This window comes from Equus przewalskii, chromosome 5 (genome assembly GCF_037783145.1).
Source record: "Equus przewalskii isolate Varuska chromosome 5, EquPr2, whole genome shotgun sequence".
Taxonomy (NCBI): Eukaryota; Metazoa; Chordata; class Mammalia; order Perissodactyla; family Equidae; genus Equus; species Equus przewalskii.
Window position 1 is genome coordinate 8,420,731 of NC_091835.1, and position 21,356 is coordinate 8,442,086.

At 50.4% G+C, this 21,356-nt stretch overlaps 1 protein-coding gene across 1 annotated transcript; it reads left to right on the top strand.

The window, feature by feature from the left end:
- Positions 1-15,908: 15,908 nt before the first annotated feature.
- CDK5R2 (cyclin dependent kinase 5 regulatory subunit 2) lies at positions 15,909-18,418 on the top strand. Its single transcript, XM_070618319.1, has one exon. The coding sequence runs from the start codon at positions 16,127-16,129 to the stop codon at positions 17,237-17,239; it is 1,113 nt and encodes a 370-aa protein (XP_070474420.1). The 5' UTR covers positions 15,909-16,126; the 3' UTR covers positions 17,240-18,418.
- Positions 18,419-21,356: the final 2,938 nt, after the last annotated feature.

A 21,356-nucleotide genomic window follows, 5' to 3' on the forward strand; every position in this document is an offset into this window, starting at 1 on the left:
TGACCGTAAATCTTGGGATCTGTTCGTGGACTCTCTATTCTGCTCCATTTGTTTGTCCTTGCACAAATACCATGCTATCTTAATGATTATAGCTTTATGATATGTCTTGAGGGGCCGGCCCAGTGGCGCGGCGGTTAAGTGCGCATGTTCTGCTTTGGTGGCCCAAGGTCTGCAGGCCCGGATCCCGGGTGCGGACATGGCTCAGCTTGGCAAGCAAGGCCGTGGTAGGCATCCCACATATAAAGTGGAGGAAGATGGGCACAGATGTTAGCTCAGGGCCAGTCTTCCTCAGCAAAAAGAGGAGGATTGATGGCTGATGTTAGCTCGTGGCTAATCTTCCTCAAAAAAAAAAAAAAAGGTCTTGATATCTGGTTCTCTGGTAGATAAGCCTTCCAACTTCTTTCTCTTCAGTATCGTCTTGCTATTTTGGCTCTTTGATTTCCGTATAAATTTTAGAACCAGCCTGTAAATTTCCATTGAAACATCTCCTGGGATTTTGATTGGGACTGCATTTAATCTATTGATAAATTTGGGGGAAATAGACACACTATTGAGTCTTACAGTCCATTAACATGGTTTCTTTCCACCGTTTATTTGGCTCTTCTTTAATTTTTCTCAGTAATATTTTTGCATGAGCAATCTTGAACATCTTTCATTAGATTCATTCTTTTTTTTTTAATTGAGTCTTTTTTTTTCTTGAGATTGGCACCTGAGCTAACAACAGTCACCAATCTTTTTTTTTTTCTGCTTTATCTCCCCAAATCCCCCCGGTACATAGTTGTATATCTAAGTTGCAGGTCCTTCTAGTTGTGGCATGTGGGATGCTGCCTCAACGTGGCCTGACAAGCGGTGCCATATCCGCTCCCAGGATCCGAACCAGCGAAACCCCAGGCCGCTGCAGCAGAGCACATGAACTTAACCACTCGACCACAGGGCTGGCCCCAGATTTATTCTTAAGTATTTGATTTCATGTGTGTGTCTGTGTGAGGAAAGTTGGCCCTGAGGTAACATCTATTGCCAATCTTCCTCTTTTTGCTTGAGGAAGATTGTCGCTAAGCTAAATCTGTGCCAACTTTCTACTGTTTCATGTGGGATGCCACCACAGCATGGCTTGATGAGCAGTGCTAGGTCTGTGCCTGAGATCCAAACCTGCGAACCCCAGGCTGCCGAAGCAGAGCACATGAACTTAACCACTATGTCACAGGCTGGTGCTGGTATTTGATGGTTTTTGATGGTATTATAAACGACATCACTTTTAAATTTTCAATTTGAATTGTGATTGCGTGTATGTAGACATACAATTGATTTTTTTAATGCTGACCCTTATATCTAGTGACCTTGATAAACTCTTTGGTTAACTCTGTACATTCTTTTTTACTTTCTTCATGCACAGTCATGTAGTGTCTGAATAATGAAACAGTTTTATTTTTTTGCTTTCTATCCTTATACCATTTCTTTCTTTTCAGCTCAGATCTCCTGTATAATGTTGAATAGAAGTAATGATAATGACATTCTCATCTTGGTCTTAATGTCAGGGGGAAGTCTTACCCTATTTCACTAGTAATTGTGATACTTGATGTGGAGGTGGCCCTGCACAGGCGTCCAAGCCTGAGTGGGGGTGAGATGGGTATCTGCATAAGACAGTGATCTGACCTGGGGTATAAGGACCTGAATGGGGTGAGGGGGGTATCCCCATGGAAGGAAGGTACAGTACAAGGTGTCAGAGTTCAGGGAGACTGAGGATGGCATCTACACGTTAGGCACCCTGGTGTCGTGTGTTGGTGCTCCAACAGGATGAGGAAAACAGCCATGTGTGGCATGAGGTGTTAGACCCCAAGAAGAGTGAGAAGAGCTTTCACATAACTGGTGGCCTTGCACAGGGTATCAGAACCCAAGTGAAGTTAGAAGGACATTTATAGAAGATTTGGGGAAGAGGGAAAGTAGGGGTGACGGGAGATTGGTACCATACAAAGGGATGGATACAGTCAGGAAATATATGGAGGAAAATGGAAGCCAGGTTTCTCACTGTTGAAGAAAGGAGTTACAAATATGGAAAGAGGTACAACTAGAATGACCACTGCAGTGTTGGATTAGAATTGGAGGTACTAGTGTGAACCTAAAGTTTTCAATATGCATAGGTTGATATGGAAGTGTGTATGTGTATGTGTGTATGTGTGTGTGTACACATGCATATACTTCTTAGCTCTGTCCACTGAGAAGGTCTAGGAGTAGCCACACCCCAACAGCAATTAGTACATCTAGCATCCAGTTCTAAATGCCTTTCTTTGCTAAAAGGAACCAGAGGTCCTCAGAGAAATGGTTGATTCCAGGCCTGAGGCAAGAAAAGTACAAGATAAGACTGGAATATCTCCTTGTGCCAAAAAATAAGAAGTGCTCAAAGAATAATATCCATTCTGTCAAAGAGACAGAGAAACTAGCTTGAAGGGGCTCCCACTGGCCAAATCTGGGACAATTTGAACATCAAAATAAATGACAATTACAACACATTGAATGAAAGAGGAATCCATGAATCCATATGATCTATATTAATTAATTCAAAATGTCATGGGGAATGGGATATTTACATACTCTCAAAGTACCTTGACAAGAGGAGAAGAGTAACTTTACAGTTGAGGAGCTGGCAGATACCATCTTAATCAAATGATCAAGGTTAAAATCACCAGTAAAGAGGCATAAGAACTAAATGCAACGTGGGATCCTGGATAGGTTTCTGGAAGGGAAAAAGGACCTTAGCGGGACAACTGGTGAAATTTGAATAAGATGTTGAATGTGTCCATTATTTAGTAATGATGCATCCATGTTAACATCCTGATTTTGACAGTCGCCTTGTGGTTTGTAGGAGAACGCCATTGTGACACGAAATGCACACTGAAGTGTTCGTGGGTGATGGGCAATGTGTTGGCAACTTACTCTCAAACAGGTCAAGAAAAAAACTTCTTTGTACTGTAAAAAGAAAAAAGGAAGCTATAATTATTCTGGACTTGTGGGAGTGTTCATCTGGAGTCCTGATACATGAAGCTGGGAGGGCAACATCACTTCCCAGAGGAGTGAAGTCTTACCCAGAATGAGTGCCTCGTTGTAATCTGTGCAGGATCCAACCGTGAATTCCTTGAGGGTGGGGCCTGCGTCTTATTTAAGGGGCAAGGGTAGATTTTGAGGAGCCTTAAGTTATATAATCTCGGAGTCCTTCTTAAGAAAGAAATTATAAAATTATAACATTAGGCAGAAAAGAGAATTGTTATTTAGAATGAAGAAAGAAAACATAACAAATTCTATATTCTAAAAAGTTGACAAATATCATAAAAATTCAGAAAAAAATAACATAATGGTTTTTATTAGTTAACTTCTTGACATACCCCTCTGTAACACTTTTGTACAATGTTTCTTGCCTGCATACTCTATGATCACCTCTTTATATGACAACGATTTTATATCAGTGTCTAAGAAAGAATAGAAAGATAGGCTTTCCTCTAGCATAGGTGAGCAAAATCATTTTTAATTATTCATAGCTTTAAAAAGTTTGTTTTGGCTTCAAAACTCATTGATAATGTGATGTCAATTTTTAAGATTGTTGTCTAACTTGGAAAAACCACTACCAAGTTTCCTTCTTATATGAGTTGTATGATTTCACGGCATAATCAAATATATTGCCAAGAGAGAGAAGCTCCATCTTGGGTCTGTGAGAACTGAATCCTCCATTTACAAATTTCACACACGTGACGACTGGAAGACTCTTCCCCAGACAAGCTTCTGACAGCCCCATTTCAAACCTTCTTTGTCTTTCTTGCTCATTCACTTCTGGTTCTAGGTGCTGTAGGACATGTCCTTTTTGCAATATAACCTCTGATCTCACTTCTGTATCATGATGCTCAGCCTGTTGGCACAGTGAGTGGGTGCTAGTCAAAGTTCTGCAAGATATTCTCACACAAGGATGTGAGATAGTTAGTAATTAACTACACATAGAAAATGCCTGCAGATTACACAGCCATGGCCCACTGTATAGGTTGAATGGTGCTCCCCTGCAACAAAAGATATATCCATGTCCTAACCCACAGAACCTGCAAATGTGAACTTACTGGGTATAAGGGTCTTTGTGGATGTAATTAAGTTAAGGATCTCAAGACAAGATCATCCTGGATTTTGCATGGGCCCCAAATCCAATGACAGATGTCCTCATAAGGGAAAGGCAGAGGGAGTCTAGAGAGACACAGAGGAGAGGGTGATGTGAAGACAGAAGCCGAGACTGGAGTGATGTGTCTACAAGCCAAGGAAAGCAAAGGATTGCCAGCAGCCACCAGAAGCCAGGAGAGAGGCATGGTTCTCCATAACAGCCTCCGGAATGAGCCACAACCTTGCCCACGTTTTGATTCTGGACTATGAGAGAGAAATCTCTGTTGTTTGAAGCCACCAAGTTTATGGCAATTTGTTGCAGCAGTCCCAGGAAACTAATACAGTCACTAACCCCAAATAAATATTACCCCACCTTTACCCTGACCCCAGAAACTGTCATAGAGTTTGAACACCCTCTGCATAAGGAGACGTGTAAGGGAGGGGAAGTTGGGGTAGAAAGAGACAGCAGTCTTAACCAATTTTGGTTTAAAATATCAGTTTTACAAATATTAGAAAAAGCATGTAACTCTCTGAACACACTACTAGGGTGCCTCCCAGGACCTTGGAAGCGATCTGGCCAACTGAGAGTCCCTGAAGCTTACAATTAATAAGTTTTACAGACGAGCCACCTCTGTGTAGGAGTGTAGCGTCATAAAGACAAGCGCTGGAACCAAACGACCTAGGTTCAAATCCCAACTTCATGACTGTCTAGCTGTTGACTTCATACAAATAACTTAACCTTTCTGTGCCCCAATTTCCTCCTCTGTAAAATACGGATGATGAAAGCAATATCTACCTCATAGGGTTATTGACCTGGCTAAGTGACGTGATACATATAAAGTGCATGACACATACAACACACATGGAACAGAACATGTTCTATGTAAGTACTCAATACACATTAGCCATTTTATGGTTTACCGGGCAAGGCATTGGACCAGGCACTGGGGTACAAAGACAAACGAGAAATGGTCCTTGCCTTCAAGAAGCTCACCATCTCTAAGGGGAAATCGATGTATAAAGTGATCAGGATACAATGCTTTAAGGGCAATGAGGTAGATGCTATGTGTCCTGGATGTTATGGGAACACAGAGGAGGATCCTCAACCTAGAGTGGTGGGGAATGGGGTCATTCAAGGAAGGTGTCCTGGAGTGACATCTGGGTTTGAGTGTCTCAATGTTTGTATGACAGGATGATTTATTGAACTATTAAGTTTTGTATTGATTTCCTGAGTTCATTCATTGATTCAAATATTTATTATATGCCTAGTATTTGCCAGGCACTGTTGTAAGCACTGAGAATACTGCAGTGAACAAACATCTCAAAAAGCCCCAGCCTTACGTATTTTGAATTTGATATTTAAAATTTAAATTTTTATATTGAAAAATTAAATCTTATGTAAAAAAATGTTTGATAGAGGAATAGATATGTGATAAATCAAATATAGTTAAAGGTTACTTATAGAGTTTAGGTGGCAAATATATGGGTTTTCATTGTGCAATTCTTTCAACTTTTCTGTATACTAGAAAGCCTTCACAAAGGAAATGTTGGTAAAACAAATAAATATTTGCAGAATCAAACTCTATACATCCATTAAAAATGTTTTGGTAGAATATTCCAACAGAAAGATGCATATTATTTATTATAAACTGAAAAAGTAGGGTTCAAAAGAGTATAGTCTGATCGAGCTTTATTTAAGTGTATACGGAAGAATGTACACTAGGAACAGCACATGCAGAGGTCCTAGACACAAGATTTTCTGGAGAGTTTGAGGAACTGCGAGGAGGCAAGTGGGACTAGAGAGGAGTAAGGGAGGAGAAAGGCAGTAGATGAGGTCTTGGAGATGATGGGAGGGAGAAGGTTGGTTAAGCTGTTCCGCTTATCTACTTCTGCATAAGAAATTATCTCAAATTTGGTGGCTTAAACAGCAACTATCCTTTTATATGTCACAACTTATGGTCAGAAATTTGGACAGGACTCAACTGGTGATTTTTCTGCTCCACGTGGCATCAACTGAAGTCACTTGGTGGTGTTCACCTGGCAGATGGGTTGGTCTATAGGGTCCTAAATGGTTTCACTCTCGTGTCTGGGGCCTTGGTGGAGTGACTGGCAGGCTGGGCTCGGCTGGGCCCCTTCTCCTCTGCATGAAGTCTTAGGGCTTTTCCACGTGGTCTCTGCAGCAGATGGTTGGCTTCCCTACGTAGTGGCTCAAAGTTCCAAGAGCAAATGTTTCAAAAGAGAAGAAATAGAAGTTGCTAGTCTTTTAAGGCCTGGCCCCAGAAATAGGCACAGTGGCACTTCTGCCATATTCTATTGGTCAAAGTAGTCATGAAGCCCACCAGATTCAAGGGGCACAGGACAGGCACTAATATACCTCTCAACAAGGGGAGTGTCAAAGAACTTGTGGCCATCTTCAATCCACCACATGGATCCTTCTGGGTGGTAGTAAGGACTTTGGCTTTTACTCTGAGTGAGCAGGAAGCCTTTGGAAGGTTTCAAGCAGAGGGGTGACATGAACTGAACTCCGTTTTTAACAGGACCACTCCGGCTGCCATTTTGGGAATAAACCGCAGGGAGAGAAGAAGTAGGAAGACCAGTTAGAAGGCTACTGCAATAAACTAAGCAAGAGATGATGGTGGCTTGGGCCACAGTGGAGGCAGTGTGGGTGACATGAAGGGGTTGAATTCTGGATATATTCTGAAGGCAGAACCATGAAGATTTGCTGGTGGATTGGAAATGGTTATGAAATTAAAAGAAGAGTCAAGGATGATTTCAAGGCTTTTGTCCTGAGCAATTAGTAGACTAGGCTTTCTGTTAACAGAAATGAGGATGACAGCAGGAATAGTTTTAGAGGGGGTATGAAGAGTTGGTTTTTGACATGTCAAGATGCCTATACATCCAAGTGGACACCTCAAGGAGGTCTAGTGTTTAATGGAGAGACCTTAGCTAGAGATATAAATGTGAAAGTCATCAGCACATGGGTGAATTTCACCTACGGAGTGAATGGAAAGAGAGAGGAGGTCCAAGGACTGAGCCTGGAGCCTCTGACTCTCTCTTTTCCTTCCTCCAGTCCCCGTTGGCATGCCTGGCCTCCAAAAAGTTGGTGTTTCAGATGCTGCCTCTAGGCCACCTCTCTTCCAGTTTTGTGAGAGCCTAAACTCATTGAGAACATTGTGCTGGGGAAGTGAAAACTGCGGAGGTCTTGAGGAGAGAGAGGCAGGAGCTTGGACTGGAGAGGGGATGATGTCTTCTACTGTGTTCTTACGTAGCAGAGGGAGAGAGAGGGCACAAGCAAAGATTTCTGGTATCTCTTCTTGTAAGAGTGTTAACCCCATCATAAGGCCCTACCCTCAGGACCTCATCCAAAGCTAATTATCTCCCAAAGGCCTCATCTCCAAATACCATCACATCGGGGGTTAGGGCTTAGCATATGAATTGGGGGGGACACAATTCAGTCCATAGCAGGCTGGGTAGTGTAGACCTCATTAAAACAATGGCTTTTGACCAAAGACTGAATGAGATGAGGAAGTAAGCCCAGCCTATAACTAGAACGTTCCAAGAGGAGAAAATAACCAGTGCAAAGCCAAAAGTGGGAGGCCAGTGTGGTGGGGGCAGAGTAAAGGGTGAGGTTGAAAAGGTAAGGGCGAAGGGAAGATCATTTGGACACAGCCATTCACCATATAATGACATTTCTGTCGAAACAGACCACATATACGAAGATGGTCCCATAAGCTTACTCCCACACAGCCTAGGTACATACAGCCTATGATGTTCGCACAATGACGAAATCACCTAACGACACATTTCGCAGAATGTATGCCCATCATTAAGCAACATATGACTCTGTGATGAACTCCAACCACCAGCTATGGTTTGGACTGGAACGTCTGAGAAACCTAGCTGGAAAGAGGCCTTGAGGTCAGAGCCCAGGTTGTGGTCAACAATGTCTTTTCCAGATTCAGTGCTTCACTGACAACCTGATGTGGTTGTCACTACCCTCCTTGGTCATTAAGACCAAACACGTACTTCTCTGAAGCTATGACAAATTTCCAGAAAGAAGATTTCCAGGCGACAAGTTCTATTAGTCAGGATTTTTTTGCGTGTACGTATTAGATTTGTGACTCAAATTATCTTAAGATTAGGAAAACTGTGAAGTTCAGGGGCGTTTATTGGATCATAGATCTGCACCAGGCCCAGCTGGATGCAGGGGCTAAAATCTCTCCCTCCGTCTGTTGACTCTGTTTTCCTGCATATTAGTTCAGGTGACCTCTCTCTATGTAGGGGCAAGAGAGTCACCAGCATCTCAAGTCTTTCATCCTACCAGCTTAGCAACCTCAGAGGAGGGACAGTATCTCATTCCCAATAGTTCTAGTTTAAAATTCAAAGAATTGAGTCTTGTTGTGTCACCAGCCCATCCTGATCCATTGTGACCAGGATGGTAGCTGGTCAGGTCTGTGTCTTGAATCCACCCTTGGGGTCTAGGTGGGGCTTGCCCCATGTAAACCACATAGATTGGGAGTGTGGGAGAAGTGGTTTCCCAAAGGCAAAGTAGAGTATTCTTACCATGGAGGGCTGGGTGCTCAGCCAGCAGCAACAACAGTGATGCTCAGCAGAAAGAGTAGGTGGGATCCAGCCATCTCCCAGGATTTTCTTCTCACTCTTAACATTTTCTGATAGTGATGCCACCTTGAGCCCCCCTGAAAAAATTATAATTCCATTTGTCTGAGGTAGCCCGAAATTATATTTTTACGAAGCTCTCCCCAGTGGTTTGGCTGAGCAGAGTAGTGAAGGGGCTACCAATTACCTAGTGGACGATCTTCTTACTCTTCTCTGCTCCCTACTCAAAATCCAAAGTGAGCATATGTGGGGCTCTAGCTCGTAAAATTAGAATTGTCTTTTTACTCAAAGGAGCTAAAAATAAAAGATTGCCTTTATATTTCGAGATCAGGGAGAGGAATGTGTAAATTAATGAACCTGTTTCAAAACCCATCCCCACTTGCCCCTAATCCTGGACAAATAAGAGAGAAACGGAAGTGGCTCCTGTCCAGCTAAGCTGTTGGACCAGTGAGCAGGCCCAGAGCTCTTCACACAAGCAGTTACTCATTAACCCTCACGCTCAGACGGCAGGAACCTGTCACCGCGAGCAGGGAGTTGCATCTCTGCCTTGGGAAAAGTGCTTATCGTCATCACAGCTTGGGGTGGGACAGGGAAGGCTATGGACAGGAGAGGACATGACACTAGATGGAGGAACTGGACCTCAGTTAAGAATTGACTTTAACTCCCTGCCAGTGGTTGCTTACCTGTAAGAATTCAGGACAAGCTGGAGACGGATTAGCTGCAGTGGTGGAAGGTGGAGGGGGATGGGCAGAATTAGCATCCTCTGTAACTGATCACAGGACCCTGATCAATTTACTGCTGTTTATCGTTATTTTTCAGATCTCTATCGCCTCTGTTGTCCGTTCTTTGAAGGCTGGAGCCCTACCTCACATTTTCTCGTGTTCCCAGTGCTGAGCCCAGTACCTTATATGCTACAGTTTCTCAAATAGTATTTCCTAACGTGGATTTTATAATTTTGTAGGACATTTTCTCAAAGCCCTTGAAAAGCAGACCTGACTCTCAATGGAGCCTCTGGAGATTTGGAGGCACAGCAGGGTGTGGGATGAGCAGCCAGAGACTCCCCATGAAAAGCACAGTCAGGACGTGGGGTCGGTGCGGTGCCTGGCACATAGCAGGTACACAGAGGTTCACAAAATCAACGAGGCCTACAGTGTACTAGAGAAGGGGACCGGTGCCCAATATACTGTCAGGTCTTCGTGACCTCAGGAACCAAATCAAACAACCCCCCAGGAACAGTTTGAGTAGCAATAGCTGTCAGCACCATAGCCGAGAAGGAAGGGACAGCTGAAAATTTGGGCCTAAAGAACCAAACAAAAAGAAATGATAGAACCACGTCGGCCCTTTAATGAAGAATGTTCTATTGAGAAAACAAACAAACATGCTAATGGTACAGGTCAAGCAAACCTTTCCTCCTCTGTAAAAACAATGACAATATAATTTGTAATAACTCACATTTTTTTGAACACCGAGCACCATGTATGTGCAATATACAAACACTGTGGGGCATCGTGAGACACAGTAAAATCTCAAGACAACCCTATGATGGTCCACTTTTGCGGACCTCAGAAGAATTAAGAAACTTGTCCCAAGTCTCCGAGCTCGCAGGCAGAAGGGCTGGGTTTGAAGCCAGACCTTCGTGACCCTAGAGCCCATGCGGGAACCCCAGAACCACGTGACCCTAGAACCACGCACTGTCTGTCTCTTTTAAGGTGGCAAATGTTTTCTGAGCTATTTGTGAATAAGTCAGATCTCTGGCCGTCCCCTCCTTCTGTTAATGAAGGAATCTGGGCCAGTGAGCCCCTGGTTCAATCCCAAAGGACGCCTGGACCCCGGGGCTCAGACTTCCTCAGGAGGAAGCTCCGAGAACTCCAGGGCCCCTGAGCGACTCATGGCTAGAGTCCAGGGACCAAGTACCACATAGGGGTTGTTGGGGCAGACGAAAGCGGGCCTTGGGGCGGAGAGGCAAAGGCTGTGTGTGGATCCAGCGAACATCTGAGCTAGAGTTCTCGAGGACCCTTTTCTTTCCCCAAGAGTCTCCAAGAGCAGGGTTTTCAGCCTCATTGGGGCTAGGTCAGGGCAGAGGGAACCCCCTATGCCAGGGCACAGGGATGAGAAGGCAGAACTCACGGAGGGTCTCTGCTCACGGAGTGGAATTGAGTCAGAGGAGGACAGGGAAGTGGAACCAGATGAAGACCCAGTCGCAGCGGCAGCTTCCCTGCAGCCACCTGCCTGGTTGAGATGGAAACGCTGATTCCAGCTCCAGCCCCCAGACAGGCTAAGAATATCCCAGAAAAGCAACAGCCACCGCCCCCACCCTTCTTGATCTGCTCCTACTTCTGGAGTGCTATGCTGGGCGCCAGCAGGGGCAGGGAGAGGATGGGGTAGGGGGGTGATGCCTGGGGTGGGGGGCGAAAGGGAGGAGGCAAAAAAGGGGCTGGGTGGAGGCGGGAGAAGGTGATCTGAGAAATAAAGGAACTGGCGAGTGCTAGAAGGGTTGCACAGAGAGAACTGTTCTCAGGGGGCAACAAAGGGAGATGGAGGCAGGAGCCAGGCAGCTGGGGAGAGACTATCCAGGGATGAGGATGAGGGAAGGCTGGCATCCGTGAGCTAGAAGGGGGAGCAAGGCCTCCCCTTCCATTCAGGAAGGAAGCAGAGCTTATGGCTAGGTAAAGGAGCCCCCAGCTCACCCCTGTCCCTGCCTCACCCTTAATCCTGGGCCCTCCAGAATCTCAGCATTGGTCCCTTCTCTCTCTGCCCCAGGGCACCACTTTCTCATCTGTGCTTATCAACCCTATTCTCTGTTCTAAAAAACCTATATTCAGGCTCCTCAGTTAAGTCCTTTTAGCAAGGGGCCTGCTGGAAGGGGAGACATGAGGATGCGGAGTCTCCCTCCCATCAGCTGGCAGCACCTCCTTTGTCAGGTTCATCTCTTCTCCCTGCTCACCCCCTTTCCCCACTTCCTACTGTTGCCTGGGGAGGGGCTCTGCTCCCTCCATGGCCTACCAGGGGCCTTCCTCCCTCCCACCCCAGCTCCCCTGGGGTAAGGTCCTCAGGAGATGAAGGGATGGCTGGGATGCTGCGTGTCCTCCTCGTTTGCAAACCCCAGGAGCTGAGACCCTAGGGTGGTGGTACTGGATCAGTGAAGGAATGGGGGGGCAGCAAAATCCAGGCATTCAGATGCCCAGGCTCAGTCTCTGTCCTGGCTCTTGAAAGAACCTTCTTTGTCATTAGCCTCTTTGTAGGGGCCCCTTGGAGACGTGGGGATGCAATGACCTTGGGTTCTGGGACCCCCAGCCTTGATGTTTACTGGGGAGACTATGGACCTCGCCCACCTTGGCATCTGGTCCTTTGCCGCACCACCTTTCAGGATCCCCTCCAAAGCCTGGAGGGACCTAGAGAGGTTTACATTGCTGAGAGTCTGAGCACCCCGCCCTCTGTCTCCTGGGCTGCACTGCAGAAGTGCAGGCCTCACACGGATGCTGTGCACACAAGACCGAGCCCGCCAGCCAGAAACAGATCAGGGAGAACCAGGCAGGGTCAGAGCTAGAGCGGGAAACAGATTCATAGGACAGATTTTATTTAGAATCCGAACCACAGAACTGGAAGAGGCTTTAGGAATCATTTTTAAGTCCAATCCCCAAGATGTTATCTTATTCCTTTAATATTCATATTTCTTTCTTTCTTTCTTTCTTCCTTCCTCCCTCCCTCCCTTCCTTCCTTTCTTCCTTCTTTTCTTTCTTTTTTTGAGGAAGATTAGCCCTGAGCTAACATCTGCACCAATTCTCCTCTTTTTGCTGAGGAAGACTGGCCCTGAGCTAACATCTGTGCCCATCTTCCTCTACTTTACATGTGGGACGCTGCCACAGCATGGCTTGACAAGCGGTGCCATGTCCATGCCCAGGATCTGAACCAGTGAACCCTGGGCTGCTGAAGCGGAATGTGCAAACTTAACTGCTGCATCACTAGGCCAGCCCCAAATATTCATTTCTTTGTCTGATAATGAAAGTAAAGTTTATAGAATTTTGCATTTTAATATGAAGAAAGAGAGGCCCAGAGAGCTGAAATGACTTCCCCAAGTCATTCAGTTTAGAAGCCAGGGACTAGAACTCCCGCCTCCTGCCTCCTGGCCTCTGATCTCTCAGAAAAGGAAATAAAAACAGCCAAAGGGCAGAGAAATCTGAGCAGCATCACCTGGAGATGTTCCCTTCAAGATGAGGCTCAGCATCCCGGGGGTTCTGGGAAGGCTCATCTCTAGGCTGAAACTGGTGGAGATCCTCATCAATAAGGCCATGTTCCTACACAGGGTAAAACCTTAGTCCAGGCCCCCAGTTCTTGGTCTGGCCCTGCAGTTCATGCCTTAAAGAATCTTCAGGAATAACTAACTCTCTGGACAGGGCACTGATCTAGATAACCTACAAAGCGATGGAGACAGACGAGGAGCCTGGCCTCGGTGGGTTTCTCATCTAAGGGAGTCTACTAAGCCAGCACTGTCCCAGAGGAGCATGTACGTCCACAGGAAATGGACCGATGAGAAGCAACATACAGATACTACTATAAATAAATGAGTCAATCACGGACTACAGACCCAAATGCAGCCCAAATGAAAAGTACACTTGCAGCTGCAGTGGGGGAAGTCACTGCCTTGCTGTAAAGCCCACCTTCTCATGATGTCTTTCTGGTTTCACTATGCTGCCCCCTGGCCTCGACCCTGTAGAAACATAACATCCTTCTCTCATCCCTTAATGCCTCCAGCTTTTTCATAACGGAAATGTGGTCGCTCTTTATGGGTCAGTTTTCATTATTTTGTCTGCTTGTCCTTGAAAAGCCCATCCAGATCCATCTTGCACATCTTGGACTGGGGACTCAGAGTCTAGCCCTTAACCAAGTTGTTGTGTAGCAGCTGCTGCTGGGGTAAGAAGTTAGAGAGACTGATGTCAGAATGATATCAGGGCCAGTCCAATAAATCCAAAGAGGCTTCCTGGAGGAGGTGGAATTTCAAGAGCTTGACAGAAGGCAGGGTGGTGATCTGAGGGACGGTTCTGGCCCAGTGGTGGGAGCTCAGAGATTTGGGAGGGATAACCAGACTGGAGGAGTGAAGAGTGTGAGGGCTAGAGAGAGGGTCTGAGGCAGGGCAAGGTTAAAAGAGGGAGTGAGACCTTTTAAAGCGTCTGGTGTGCTGACCCTGAAGCAGAGGAGGAAATTCTTGATTCTGACTAAGAGGACAGCAGGAGGTCACAGCTGGCCCCAGAGTGGGGGTCCCATGGTGGTGACAACTTTGGGTGCTGTAGAGAAGATCTTGTCCTAAACGACACCAACAATAGGCCTTACATCAACTTGGGACTCCTACGGGCAGAGCTGCCGGGACCCACGTGCCATTCAGATCCACATGCCCAGTGTTTCTGCCAGTGCAACTCAGTCTCTATGGGGCATGTCCTCAACTATCGGTGAACCGACTGTTCCTTGGGTGTCAGATAAAGACTGACTCAGAAGGCCTTGTAGGAGGAAGTGGGACCAATTACAGGAGCTGAAAAGAGGGAACGTTTTCTGCAGCTATGGGGACAATGAGAGATTGGGCAGGTCAGCTGGGGCTGCGAGAGGATAAAGATCAGGTCTAAGACAGCAGGAGAGACCCTGCTGAGAAAGTGCACATGGGGCGTTGAGTCAGGGATGGGGTACCCGTCTGCGTGTGTACGGTGGTAAAGAGAAAGAGAATCAAGACAGCCAGACCACAGGCCTCCAGGAGCGGGTGAGTGAGTGGGGCCTATGGGCAGCTGAGAAAAGCTAGTGCCTCTGGTAGCAGGAGCTCCAGCCCAAGGGGATTCTGGAACAGTCTTTCTGGGATGAACCACACACACGTGTGCCTACACACCAACCCTGACAGCAGTGGATCCTTGGAGCTGCGTTGGTGGTCTGTGAGGAGCATGGAGGTGACCCCAGGGACAATTCTGAGGATTTTGCTGAATTTATAGGCAGCCTCCTCTCTGAATCATACTCACCTCCAAGGCCCACTTAAGAAGCTGGAAGACTCCTGTGCTGGGGAGACAGAGAGCAGGCCCGGAGAAGGATGGACACTGCCCTATAAGGCAGATAGAACAGTTCCAGGACCAGCTGGGCTCAGGACCTGCAGGTAAGGCCCAAGAGTCCCAAATCCAGGACAAAGGCTTGTGGGCGCTGAGGAGGGAACAGAAAAACCCAGAGAGAAATGAGCAGGACCCAGCCGAACAGCTTGCAGCTGGGAGTGGGGACAGCTGGGACCTGAATGGTAGGAAGCTTTTGATGATAAAAACCTACCTTAACCTGGACCCAAAGCTGGGCTGGAGGTTGGGCCAACCGTCTTGGGCAACCCTCTGTACAGAAGGCCCCTTCTGTCCAAACCTGGGCATACCAACCTATCCGTTTTCTAGCATTTCACCAGGGAACAACTATCCATCATCCACCCAAGGGTGGAATCCCGGTGTGCTGGTGAGGATGAAGAGCACATGAGGAGCCTGCCAGGGACCAGAGCCCAGGGCCTCTCCCCACAGACTCAGCTGCAGAGAATCAGGCCAGCAAACAGCGGCCTCAGGGATATGTCTCAGGGTCTTGCCGCCCCCAAGGAGGTGGGTTGTGACCTGCAGAAAGGCCTAGGCCCCACCAGCACCCCGTCACAGGCAGAGCAAAAATGCGCCTGCTGCAGTCCTCCGTGGTGGCCTAGGGGATGGGGGGAAGGAGAGAACTAGGAAGGAACGGCCCGACGGCCAGATTGGAGGAGCCAGTGCAGTGAGCCCAGCCTGGGACCCGGGCACCCTGATGAGGGCACTCACTGCCCACGCTGCCCCAACACATAATCAAAACGGGGAGGCTGTTCCCATGGCTTTTCTGCTACCACGATCCAGTGCACAAAATTAAGCTGACCTAGGGCCCTAGGAGCCGGAGGAGGTGGGAGCACCCTTTCCCCCGCCCCCAGCTCTGACCCCGAGGGGACCACTTGAACTACCACCACCTCTTCCTCCTTTTCCCTTTCTGGTGAAGGGAAAGGACCGGAGACAGAGGGTGGGGGTGGGGCGGGACTCGAGATTGGCGTGCGAGATTCTATTGGTCAGAGGAGCTGCCGGTCAGGAGGGTAGATCGGGCGAGGATTGGCTGCGTGAGGCGGGGCGCGGCGCGGCCAAAGAAGGGGCCCAAGGGGTGGGGCTGACGCTGCAGCTGGCGCAGCTCAGACTCGGAGCAGCCTCCGCGAGCAGCCGAGCAGCCACCTTCCCCCGCCCGTTCCCGCGCCCGGGCCGGGGCTAGGCCCCCCACCGCCGGGTCCCCGGGGGCTGCAGCAGCAGCGGCGGCGGCGGCGGCGGCGCTGCCCGCGGTTCCCGCCGGGGCCCGGGCGCCGGCCCCGCTCTGCAGGATGGGCACGGTGCTGTCTCTTTCCCCCGCCTCCTCGGCCAAGGGCCGGAGGCCCGGCGGGCTGCCAGAGGAGAAGAAGAAGGCGCCGCCCGCCGGGGACGAGGCGCTGGGGGGCTACGGGGCGCCGCCAGTAGGCAAGGGCGGCAAAGGCGAGAGCCGGCTCAAGCGGCCGTCCGTGCTCATCTCGGCGCTCACCTGGAAGCGCTTGGTGGCCGCGTCTGCCAAGAAGAAGAAAGGCAGCAAGAAGGTGACGCCCAAGCCCGCGTCCACGGGCCCCGACCCTCTAGTCCAGCAACGCAACCGCGAGAACCTTCTCCGCAAGGGCCGGGACCCCCCCGACGGCGGCGGCGCCGCCAAGCCCCTGGCGGTGCCGGTGCCCACCGTGCCCGCGGCCGCCGCCACCTGCGAGCCGCCGTCGGGGGGCAGCGCGGCCGCCCCGCCGCCGGGCTCAGGCGGGGGAAAGCCTCCGCCGCCGCCGCCCCCAGCCCCGCAGGCCGCCCCGCCGGTGCCTGGCGGCTCGCCGCGCAGGGTCATCGTGCAGGCGTCCACCGGTGAGCTGCTGCGCTGCCTGGGCGACTTCGTGTGCCGACGCTGCTACCGCCTCAAGGAGCTGAGCCCGGGCGAGCTGGTGGGCTGGTTCCGCGGAGTGGACCGCTCGCTGCTGCTGCAGGGCTGGCAAGACCAGGCCTTCATTACGCCCGCCAACCTGGTATTCGTGTACCTGCTGTGCCGCGAGTCGCTGCGCGGGGATGAGCTGGCGTCGGCCGCCGAGCTGCAGGCCGCCTTCCTCACCTGCCTCTACCTCGCCTACTCCTACATGGGCAACGAGATCTCCTACCCGCTCAAGCCCTTCCTCGTGGAGCCCGACAAGGAGCGCTTCTGGCAACGCTGCCTGCGCCTCATCCAGCGGCTCAGCCCGCAGATGCTGCGGCTCAACGCCGACCCCCACTTCTTCACGCAGGTCTTTCAAGACCTCAAGAACGAGGGCGAGGCCGCCGCCGGCGCCGGGGGTCCACCCAGCGGGGGCGCACCTGCGGCCCCAGCCTCCTCCTCGGCCGCCAGGGACAGCTGCGCGACCGGAGCCAAGCACTGGACTATGAACCTGGACCGCTAGGGATACCGAGGGCCGCGCCCACCCCCCACCCCAGTCCCTGACACACACTTGGAGCCCCTGGGACCATCACGCCGCCGCCGCCGCTGTTACCGCCGCTCCGCGCCGGGCCGGAGGAGGAGCCGCCCCTGTCCCGCAGGGGAAGGTGGAGGCCAGGACGCCAGAGGCCGCGGAGTCTAGATTTGCTGGGCATTGGGTGGGGGAGGGGGTGGGCGCGGGAGGGGGACCCCCGACCTCACCCTTTCTGTCTGCGCCCTCGTCTCTCAATCTGCCCGGGTCTCCCTCTTCCCTTCTGTGTGTTTAAGCCCTCTCTCGGTTTTGTCCATTTCCTCACCTCCTCCCTGTATCTTCATCTTCCCTCCTGTCTGCTTTCCCATCTCCTCCTCTGCCTTTCCATTTTCCCTTCCTTGGGTGTGTGTTTCCGTCTCCATCTTACCCCCCACCTAACTATCTCTCATTGCCCCCGTTTCTCTTTCTGCACCTGTGTCCCCCTCTCCCCTTCTTGTTCTCTTTTTCCTCGCCTCTTTCCTCCTGTCTGCCTTCCCTGCTCCGCCTATGTCAGCTTACATTTCTTCCCCCGACTGAACCCTCATACCCACCTCCCTAGACCAAATGGAACATTAGTTCTTAATTTGGGTCGACTGACATGTGGCGAGAAACTGCAGCCCCAGGAGCCCAGACAGCCACCAGGATGGTCCTTCGTCCTACCCCCACCGCCTCTCCCTACCTTTTCCAACGTGTTGCATGCCGAGAGTTGTGGGGGAAGGGGATGCCGGCTTCAGGAGGCTGAGGTTTGGGAGCAAGAGCAACCTAGGAGGCTACCCCGGCGGCGGCGGCGCCTCAGCGGAAGGGTGGGAGGAAACAGAAAACTCTTCTTACTCTGGGGGAGGGGCACCCCTTTTCCTTATCCTTAGGTGTTTTTGTTTTTCCCCCTTTTAATTTATTTGGTTGTTTCCGGAGGGAGGGGTGGGGGTGGGGGGGTGGGGGAGTGGGTGTTGGGCCGGGAGCTGTCTGAGGTGCTGCTTTGAGGCCGGACCGGAATCCTCCCGGCAGGGCACCAGGGACTGGGTTGGGCCTGGTGCCGTGTCCAAGGTGCCAATGATGCGGGCCAACGGCGCGGGCCGCACTGTCTGTCTGTCCGTCTGTCCCGGAGAGAACTATAAAGCGCTGGAAGCGCCTACAGATGGTTTTGCGCCGGCCTTTCTTTGGGTCCTGGGAGGGAGGAAGTGGGAGCCATAGTAGGATTGTCACAGGCAGGAGGATCGCCTTGGGGGTAGAGGGGAAGGTTGAGTCCCTGAGAACTGCTACCCTTTCCGTCCACCCCTCATTGACTTCCGTTGTACAGACAGTAAAGTGAGGTAGCCAAAGATTGAGGCCTGATGATAAAGCTGAATCCCCCCCACCCCTGCCTCCATCTTGTCTGACCTAGCTCCTCTTTAATGCCCAGGCAATTCAGGGATTAAGTGATGAAGACAGCAGAAGTTGTTCCCCTTTCTACAGAGTGGTCCTTTAAGACAGAACTAGCTAGTTATTTTTGCTGCTTTTCTCTTCCTCCTCCATCTCTCCCCACTATATATCCGGTCAAGAGTCCATTCAGGCCTGACTGAATCTGTGTTCACCCCTCTCAGGTGGGACCTGACTGCCAGTCAGCCCTACACGCCTCCCCCCACCCCCACACCAGACTGCTTCAAGGCTGCTTCCTGTCACTCGTCCAACCAGGGGAGCCTTGGGAGGTCCATCCTCGCTTGAATTCAGACCTGACCCTTTATCTCCAAGGATGCTGGGACACAGCCACTCTGGAAGACGGGTGCTAATTCTTTGGGGTTGAAAGAAGAGAAATAAGCTATTTAGCCTGAGATCCCTGTTTGGTCTCTGTTGCCTTTTTAGCCACATGGCTAAGCGCCCCGTTCACTGTTTCACTGGCCCAAGGAAGCCTGGCTCCAGTAGAGCACTGGCGGTTCTGACCCTGGTCGCTGCCGAGACCTCAAGGGTAGGAGAGAGAACCAGGCGAGGCTGACAAAGACAGTGCCCCGGTTCGCTGTCCGTGGTGCTGAAGGGCGCGCTCGGGCAGGGTGGGGGCTTGTAGGGGCAGGAAGAGCTGCCAGCCGCGCCTCAACGAGGTCGTCCGGATAATTTGAGAGTAGGGTGTCATCTATTCTGGTTTCGAGTTATAGGAGTCTGGCCCGAGAAGTCAGGAAGGGCGGCTTCCCTTTGCCCTCCTAGAAAGACAGACCTCGACTCTCCCCCGACCTCCGCCCGGCGCCCTTGCACCCGGCCTGGAGCCGGAAATCCCCAGTCCAGATTTGTGAATCGAGTTCTCGGCGGGGAGGGAGGGAGGGCTGGCGGAAGGGAGGCGGGAGCAGCCGCCCATTGGCTGGAATTTGGCGCAGTCAGCGCGGTGCCGTCATCTGTCTCGGTTTGGGAGGAGGGAGGGAGGAGCACTTGGGTCACCCCGCGGCTGTCGCTATAGTAACCAGACTGAGCGGGCGGGGCCCTTTCAACACCTCCCTCCTCTAGAGGGGGAAACAATCCTGGTCTGCCTTATTTGGAACTAGTTAACAAGACTACCTGATTGGAATTTCTGTGTTAGAAGAGCCTAAAAGGGGTGGGAAAGAGACCAGAGAGCCTACAGAGACCCCCAAAAATCCTGCACTTGGGGAGGGGCCTCTAGATACTGCCCCTAAACCCATAGACATAGCACCCTCCCTTTATTGCGCGCGCGCGCACACACACACACATACACACACACGCCTCCAGGAACTTGTGGTCTGGCACTTGGAGACATAGAATGAGAAAAAAGCCTCAATGTGTGGTGTCAAGTTAAATCTCATTTTCCTTGCCGTGCCCCAAGGCATGAGACGCTGCCATAATCCGATTAGGGGGCGAGGGCCGGGAGGAGGATCAGCACGAATGCGGGAACAGTTAGCCTCCTGGGTCAAACTTGGTCAGACTCCTGTTTTCTCCGGGAGCGAGCAGAAGGAGAAGGGCTAAGATCAGTCTTCTGAGAAGACAAGGTGAGAAGGGAGTAAGTGCAGAAACAGTCTTTGCCTTCTCTTTACTGCCCAGAAGTGAACCTCGGGAAAGTGAGTCCCGGCTGAGATGGGAGGTGAGGAAGAGAGCCCAGAGCTTTAGAGAAAGCCCAGCAGCGGTGAGAGGTGGACTAAGGAAAGAACAGAGATGGTGGACAGGAGACGGAAACCCAGCTGGAGCCATGACTCAGCACTTCCCCTTACAGAGGGCAGGGGTGACTTTCCCAGCATAGGGGCAGCACAGAGGGGAGGGGAGCAGGAAAGCAAGGGGGCAGAGGAGTGGCGATCTGACCATTTGCATGAAACATGCTGAAGCATGTATTGATATACAACCAAAGGCACACATTTTAACCCAGAAGCAGGTACATACGCATTTATACTGACAAAGGTTCATTCAGTCATAACATTTACACATCTCTGCTGCCCTCTTCCCTGTCCCCCTTCCTGGAGCAGAAGACATTCTGTCCTGAGAGCTGTGCTTGCCTGTCCCTGGAATACCTTGGTACTTAATGGGAAAGGAGAAATGCAAAAAATCGTAGACATGGGGGGGCGGGGGTTGTCATGGTAACTGCCTTGCCTGCCAGGCAGGGTGCCCAGCAACCAGAGCATCTGGTAGTGTCCACGGGGACATCCTGTGGCCTCTACCCACGGGGACTCTGCCTCAGGCACCAAGATGGGTATCTCTGGAAGATTTCTACAACAGAGGCTGCCAAAGCAGACCCTCCAACCACACCACCAAGACCAGGGACAGCTGGCAGCCAGTATGGGGGCCTGGCCTTCTTCATGTGGCCCACTTTAAGTGGCACTCCTGACCCCTTTATACATCATAAGCTACATTTGCCATGAGTGGCCTCAGGACAGCAGAGATTAACACTTTAAGACCTTTCTTTAAGACCATCATCTTCCCTCTCAGCACCTTGCCACAGACCCTACAAGAATGTCATCTACGCCCACACAGGCTAGGTATACAAATGAATATAATGAAGGTATATAAATGAATATAAATGAAGGGTAGAAAAATAATTTTAGTCCAGTGTGATGAGAGATTGGGTACAAGATAGATAAACCACAGGGCATAGTTTCGTGATTCA